The sequence below is a fragment of the Ptychodera flava genome, chromosome 4 (genome assembly GCF_041260155.1).
Source record: "Ptychodera flava strain L36383 chromosome 4, AS_Pfla_20210202, whole genome shotgun sequence".
Classification (NCBI taxonomy): domain Eukaryota; kingdom Metazoa; phylum Hemichordata; class Enteropneusta; family Ptychoderidae; genus Ptychodera; species Ptychodera flava.
Genome location: NC_091931.1, coordinates 24941966 through 24950113, shown reverse-complemented (window position 1 = coordinate 24950113; position 8148 = coordinate 24941966). Strand labels below are relative to the sequence as shown.

The 8148-nt window shown below is 40.7% G+C and overlaps 1 protein-coding gene across 1 annotated transcript; it reads right to left on the bottom strand.

Moving 5' to 3' along the window:
- Nucleotides 1-501: 501 nt before the first annotated feature.
- Nucleotides 502-6360, bottom strand: LOC139131258 (cyclic AMP-dependent transcription factor ATF-3-like). The gene is made up of 4 exons (XM_070697247.1): nt 6156-6360; nt 5301-5618; nt 2879-2986; nt 502-1682 (listed from the first exon to the last, which is right to left on the bottom strand). The coding sequence occupies exons 2-4, from the start codon at nt 5574-5576 to the stop codon at nt 1557-1559; spliced, it is 510 nt and encodes a 169-aa protein (XP_070553348.1). The 5' UTR covers nt 5577-5618; nt 6156-6360; the 3' UTR covers nt 502-1556.
- Nucleotides 6361-8148: the final 1788 nt, after the last annotated feature.

The window sequence follows — 8148 nt, the reverse complement described above, 5'->3', positions numbered from 1 at the left end:
TTTAATGGTGTAACTGTCGTGATCAGTAGAATTTTATCACTTTCGTACGTTGCTTTATATGTTATTTGTATTTGATAAGTCAGCCATGTCCTGTAAATAACACCCTCACAATACTTTTTTGATCCCATAATGCGCCAAAGAAAAGTAATTAATTCTCAGGGCCTCATTGACATCTCCACATTGTGGTACATGGAGAATATCTCGCTCTTATTTGAATGCTAAGCGTGGCCGGTAGATTTTGTCGGGCCTTAGACACAAACTGTATTCACTAGAGAGCCATAGTATTCCTAAGCCAGCTCTCTCGAACCCTCAGAAAATTCCTACACGACCAACGCTTGCTTGGTGTCGTAAAGTCAGTTTTTTTACCTCCAGGCGGAAAAAATCTACCGACAGTTCTTTTTCATGGCCTTGTGAATAATCAGATAGCTGTATCCAATTATACACTGGATCACACAATAATGATATTGAAGCAGCCTCTTGACTGACATGATCACAAAAGTTGTCATTCCTTGCCAATTTTAATTTTTCTAAGTAGTACCAGAATAGATAACATGCCTAATAATTAATATAAAAAATTTTGAATGTAAATGTATGTATGTATGTGTGTATGTATGTATGTATGTATGTATGTATGTATGTATGTATGTATGTATGTATGTATGTATGTATGTATGTATGTATGTAGGTACGTAGGTAGGTAGGTATGTAGGTCGGTAGGTAGGTAGGTAGGTAGGTAGGTAGGTAGGTAGGTAGGTAGGTAGGTAGGTAGGTAGGTAGGTAGGTAGTAGGTAGGTAGGTAGGTAGGTAGGTAGGTAGGTAGGTAGGTGGGGGAGTGTGTGCATGCATGCATGATTCAATGAGAGAATGAATGCATGTATGTATGTATTTGTGTAGTATAAATATGTACATCTGTTAAAGAAAACTGGAAAAAATACCGAGGAATTCACGATTCCTGGTTCCCCGATAAATATGTGATGGTTTTCAGGAATATTTAAATAAGAATTATACATATTACAATTATTGAAAAGCATCCATGTTGTGTTTTAACTTTGAATTATATCGTCATTTACCAGTATTTTGCCGAAGTGTGGCAAATACTCTTCAAAATGACGATACTTCATCTTACCTACATCTTAAAACGACTTAATGTTGTAATACTAATGATATGAGGACATTCAGAGGAGCAGTAATGCTGTCCTATCAGCGTCCTAAGATGACGTATTTCTATAGGAACACAACATGCGGCTATGTGGCGTTTTTCTGGCTGGACTCGATTGCAGTGCCTCATGGGCATTTGATGACGTCATCGAATTTTGACAGCACGGCCATGTTTGAATGAATCCGTCACATGGTTTTATGGCTCGGTCACATTCTATTGTTTTATTGGCTTAACCCAGTGTGTTTCTAACGAGCATTAAGACGTCCATTAAAATTACTCTTAAGTTCGAGTTCCAATAAAGTTTGCATTTCCGTTCCCATGATTTGCATGACTTCTTTACTGTGGTAGGCTTCTGGTAAGAGGGCAACCAATGAATGGAGTTGCCACAGATTCCGTGCTATACCGCGAGAGTGCAGACGGTGGCGTGATATTTCAACAGCATTCTTAGTTCTTCTTCTTCTTTCTTCAGTTTTTTAATCTCCTCTCGCAGTTTGGTATTCAGTTCTGACTGAGTTTTGTATTCCTGCCAAAATACACGAAACAAAAAATGTGATAACTATATTAAAGCACCGTTACCCAAGCAGGAAGTTAGCGCACAACGTAGGCGGTTTGTCTGGATACTCTGACAGAATGAATGGATATACGTATAGATGATGACACAAAACTCAGACCGAATGACACTTGAAAAAGAGCTTACGTCATTCTCTCGTACATGTACTAGCTAACAGTCATTCAGCGCAAAATAAAGTGACATGTAGGCAGCTACACGACTGTAACGTTCAGGATCATGTAGTCAGTGTTTCCACGGTAATGAAATTATTGACTGGCCGAGTCTCTTCATCTTTCAAAATGAAATTTTGCCGAGTTGGGTTTGTACTCAGTCAAAAATGACCAAGTTGGTGTTGAATGGGTTGGTTTTGGGTCGAGCTGATTGCGAACCTAACTCGCTGTGTACATACTTCATTTTCCGAATGAAATTTCAAAGTCTCACAGAACAGTGATAGGCTTGCCAAGTGCCATTTTTCGTATTCAAACCATATACTGTAGAGAATGTTGACATTGACAAGAAGATCACCAGCTGATATTTTACGTCGTATTGCCCGGGCGAATGCATTGGTTTGTTTTTCATATTTCAACTGATACTGGATCTCGCAATCGCGCTAGCTTGATTTTGTTTGTTTTCGGAGTGAATTATGACGAGAAACTTGCGGCCATCTTACGGCGTGTCCCGGACGTGTGTACTCGTGTAGCACACGACTTTCAAACTTGTCGGGAAAAGTCTACATCCTGTTTGAAACAGGCGAAGAAAAAATGTGAGAAAAAACAAAGGTGTAACGATAAGCTGGAATGTCCAAATACCCTACACTGACATGTAAAAAATATGCTTTGAGTCACCACTATGTTTTATCGTTGCCATATGTGAGAACGTCGCGAGTTACAGCGCCATCAGCGACGCTACAAGACGAATGTCATCGATCGTTTCGGGAACCGTTTCATTTGTGAGGTAATTTGAAGATGTATAAGCTGTTATTGTACAAAGGACCACTTGGCTGTCAGAACTTGCACAATAAATCGTCCCAGCTCATGAATCCGGTGGCGCATAGGTCAGTTAATCTTGGTCAGGATTCCAAGAATCCGTACGCTATTAAAATGCAAAATTGTTTGTTTATCGGTCACGCCGATGAGTTGAGCTTCTAAGCTACAGAACTACACACTCACCTCAATTACCCTCTCTTCGTGAATCTTCCTTTTCTTTCGACACTTCTCGGCGGCCACTTTGTTTCTCTCCCGTCGGAGTCTCCGCCTCTCGATCTCTTCCTCTGTCATCTGGGGATTGAAATGTTGAAGTGCGCGTCAGTAGCCAGGCCGGGCATTTTGTACTTTTTAAAGCCGTACTGTGTCTCTTTACATTGTTTTGAATTGTTTTACATTGTTGCAATCAACACATCACACCCCCTACTAAACTATGGGTTCTTCATATCAAGGGAACTGTGTAAATCCTTCATAATTTGAAATATGAACAAAACGCTAGGTAAACTTAACGGAGAATTTTGAACAACACAGTCACAGATTGCATTCTCGTCAGAGTGTTTTCTCTCTGATTAATTTGTCTCATGAAATTTGCTACTTGGAATCACTTTATACTTTGGTCTGTTCTGGTGTATCTATGATACTTCTCAATTTTTAAATCTTTCATTTAATATTATTTAAAATTGGAATTTTTATTTTTTTTTATTTTTTACAAACATTTTTTTATATTTTGTCTTCGCCCTGGGCCTTGATAAAGGTCGTCTGTATATCACTGAAACTTCACCACATCGTACAAAGTCAAGCATTTTTACTTTCTATGCCCACAAGCTAGAGTTGCACCGATCCAAAAACTTCTTCAACATACTTCAGATTGTTTCGTGTTTCGTTTTCATCTTGGGGGAATCTCCCCTGTCGTATTTCAATATCCTTTGAAGTCCGTAACCTCCCATGCTGTTTCTTCCCGCTTTATGAAGGGTCATTATCTCGGCTATGTGGACAGAGGCGCACTTTGATTTGGAACCGGTCCAAGTTTCATACCACGCCAGAAGAACAAAGAAAAGGGGTTGCTATACGATTTCATCACCTCACACAGTAGACCAGTAAACCAAATATTTTGCTGATGTATTCGTTGGCGTGATGATTGTAAACAAAGCCACGTCCCTAAAAGAAAACCCCCGATTCTATAATAGGTTTGATTAACACGAAATGGTATTGTTCGTATACTGATCAATGGAGGAAGTATAGCTTCTGTTGACTTAAGCTGCTAATTCTATCAACGACAGGATTGTTTACAGCTTGGTCATGAGGCAAAATGACAAACGAATTACAATTATATTGATTGGTGCAAGCTCAGAGCGGATCTTTATGGTTTACTAATAAATTTAAGCAGTCAGGTTCCGCTTTTGTCGATGGTCGATATTTTATCGGTGGTACCTAGTACTAAGGGCGCTTTCTCACTCATTTGACAGTTACTGCATACCATGTTAATCAGGAAATAGTTCTTGCGCAAAATAGTCCGGGGAAATAAAACCAGCAACTCAAAGAGCTTCTCTCGTGTCTGGCGATGAGACATCCTCGTATGGTGATCGGAATTCGTTGCGAGTGTAATAAAGTCGACAACGGCAAATTTGAACCCAAATGCAAGTTCAGAAAAAGACACTGATGGTGAGAGAATTGGTTTTCATTGACATGGTGATACAGCCGATAGATCTTAGTACTCCCAATCGTATGGTATGCGAGGGATTTTTCTTCGTCGAATGGGAGAGTCAGAAGAATAAACAGCATCGCTGAATGCCACGATAACACTCCTAGCTCACGGTGTTTTCTGATACCCTACATATATTCATCGACCCGTTATCATCCGGGTGATAATTGTATTTCGAATGACTGAGAGTGTCTCCTTGTCTCTCTTAAAGTCATCCCCTTATGATTTGTCTATCAACACGACAAGCGCGCCGAACCACTGTCACCCCAAATTATTGGCCTCACTGTTTGTCCCGATCAAGTAGCGATCATCAATTGGGAACTTTAACTTGAAACGGAACCTAAGAGAGCACGCTGGACCAACCCGTGTCAAAAAGGAGTGGGCGCAGGTCGTCAAAGGCAAGACCTCTTGGGAAAGTCTGGACTAAAATTTCGTCCTTCTCGGTCCTGAAAGCTGGTTTGACTAAATATCATCTTAAAACTCCAAGGAATTAACATTATTTTGAAATTGGGCCTCAGGAAACTGTTATATTGGCAAAAGATTTGTTCTTAATTGTAGGTTGAATATGTTACTCTTTATCCCGAAATTATTAAGAATAATTTTACACCAAGTGGAGAATCAGATAAGGCTGTACCGGATTCAGTGAAATTCAATGTGTTTTTTCCCAACTTCTGGCAACAGTTTATCAAGTATGTGGTCCACAGGAAAAGAAATCAGAAATAGATACTGTTTTGAAGATTGCAATCGATATTTGCTCGTGAATAAAAACAAATCATTTTTGCGTCCCGCGTCAAGATACGCTCTGTTAGTTCAATATGAAATGCATATCTACGAGCAAATCCATCGCTGCAAAATCGGTTAAGTCATATGATTTTACATCAAACAGAAAAAGTTTTTCACGCATACCTGATAACTTTTAGGCTCTTCCTCTCCAGTCGTCAGCTCTGGCAACCCCTTCGAGGATCTCCTGGACTTTATGGAATGTTTCAATTCTTCCTTGACCAAGGACGATATAGAAATATCAAGATCGTCGAGACATTCCACGGTGGTGCTGCAGTCTTGTAATTCAAAGTCGCCGTCCTGGCCGAATATTTCTGCCAAGAAGTTCGACGCAGTCGCTGTTGCCTGCTGGTGCTGCGGTAAGTTCCACTGACCGGGCGTGATAAGCAGGCCAGTTGCCATGGTAGTGACGACCAATTGACGGACAAATGTGTCGAAAAAGAGCTGAAAACCGACGATCCAAGACGTTATCATGCTACAGCAACTATCAAACTTTCAAAAATCTTATGCTCGTCTACCCATTACTTTTAAAGTTAGAAACATGACTGGAAGAATAATTTTGGGACGAATTATATCGATGAAAGCATTTTTCTATCTGCGCTATGTAATTATACGAAACAGCATCAGCAGATAAGATTTAACAGTCTTTCAGCTTAGCACTTAGGTAAATTTTTGCATTCCCATAACTTTATTCGGGAAATTGATTCGTAGAATATACAGAAGACAGCGGCAATATGGCATACACTGGGGACTTGTTCTGCGGTAGTCCATGAAAAGCGCGTGTCACACACTTGAGGTCCTCGTCTCGCACTTAAAGTGAGGAATATCGGCGTTCTGTTTGACATATGGGGGAGATGCGCGTCGTAAGGTAAAATGGGAAAACTGAATAATCAGTGAAATTATCTTTCCGACGATGATCGTATCAAAAAAATCGCATATGGGTGAGCGGTTCTTTTAAAACAACAAGGTCGTCGTACTTACCGCTGTCTCCGGGTCCAAAGTACTCTGTCCGGTGCTGCAGAAGGTGTTGAGAGTTTCGTTACATAAAGTATAATCGCCGACAGTGCAATGCAAGTACCCAACGCAGAGTATTCGTGATGTTTCCTACCATAACAGAGGAACGGAAGGAAATATAGACAGGTGTTTCGGGTAGCATGTAAATTAGTGAACTGGATACTCATGTTTTGTTTTGGTTTGGTTCCACAACGCACTTCAGGGGATTCCCCTCCACGCGGTACACATGTGAACAGTTCATGTAAATGCTTAATCATTGTCTGTCGTTATCTTACATACCGTATATGGTGGTGAACTGGGCGGCTACAAATCATCGAACCGGCTGATTGGTTCGTTGGTTGGTTTCAGAATTGACATCGGACCAAACACTGAATAACATCACGTACTTACAAGCCGGCCTTCAAGTGAGCGTGCATTAGATGATAATTGAAATTTTCTTAAAATTTTTCTCATTTTTTGCGTCGCGAGGGGATAATCAATGCCAAATTTATGGCCGCACCATCCAGGGGACTTGTTTGTGATATCTTTAATCAGTAAATTTTGAGTAATGACGATGAAAAAAGCGACTTGGGACAGTGTTTACATAATTCTAAATTACAGGGTCCTGTGACTTCTAAGGGGGTTTCCAGACGCCACCCGCCTGTGCTAAATATGGTACTGTATTGTGTCTTTTCGGAGTGGACAAAAGCTACAATGGTTGGCTAAGGCATGTAAATTTTAGGTATGCTGTACAGCTCGACATATCTGTCACTATATCATTGTGGCTTGACAAAGCACAAAACAATCGAGCGATGAGGGGTAAAGTGCCTTCATGTTGATGAAGGGCACAACGCCGTGCTAGTCTCGTGACTCATCACTGTCCTCTGATGGCAAATCCGCCACACCCGGGTCTTGAACTGACAAACCTTTGGATTGGATGTCCGCTACGCTGCCCGCCCGCCCGGGCATGACGCCCCCTGCTGACGATTTAGGATGAATATTCCAGAAGGTCGTAAAGACAGACCATAGTACCCCAGGTCTACTTACCTAGATGTCAACTAAAGAATTAAACAATGCCATAGTCATTATCATGGAGCTACCAAAAGAGTAGCTCCGTGTCATTAACAACTGAATTTGTTGCGACACTGCTAACCAAAACAACAGAAAGCCCTGTCTGATGTCATATCAACATTTATTGGTCAAGAAGAATTCATTCAACATTTTTTAATGTGAAAAAGGAATTGATCAGTGAAACCGCAAACTTAGGATATATATTTTAGAAGAGTATTCTCCCTAGTGAAATCCGATTCAGTTCCTACTATTTGCTCTAGAGTCAATGCATGCGAACCGCTAGCTGTCACTGATACAATAAAAATCAAAAAGGTGAGCAACAGCGGAAGCCATGCACGGAGACCGAGTAAATTTCAACAGACGGTTTCGCCCTCTTTTATCTCAAACACAAATTGTTTATTGGGTCGATCGATGCTCCAGTTCATCAACTTCATGAATACTCACACCAATATCCAAAATCTCTCTGTTAAGTCCATGAAAAAGCTGTGTTTTCGGAGCAGTGTCAGCTAGGAAACGCTATAATCATACATGACCCGCACTGACTGGGGTCAATGGTCATGACCCACAAGGGGAAGCTTGTGATTGGATAACGGCTTTACGAACGTAAATTCAAAATATCGGTTAACTTTCACTTGTCCGCACCACAAGCTTCGCTATGGCAGCGTATTCATACTGGTAAGTAAGATTTACAGTTTTCCTCATCAATGTTCTCACTTCTTATCTTACTTTGAATAAAATTTTCTTCAACATTCCTCACTTGTTGCCGTACCTAACAGGGGGTTTGCACCTAGTGCAAGTGGGAGTGGAAGCACATATTGTACAGGCTCCTGCTATAGTATTTTGTTTTCGTTTTGATCATGTGTAGTACATAAGTGAAACAAGCTTTAGCGAAATTCGTGCAAGCTCTAAA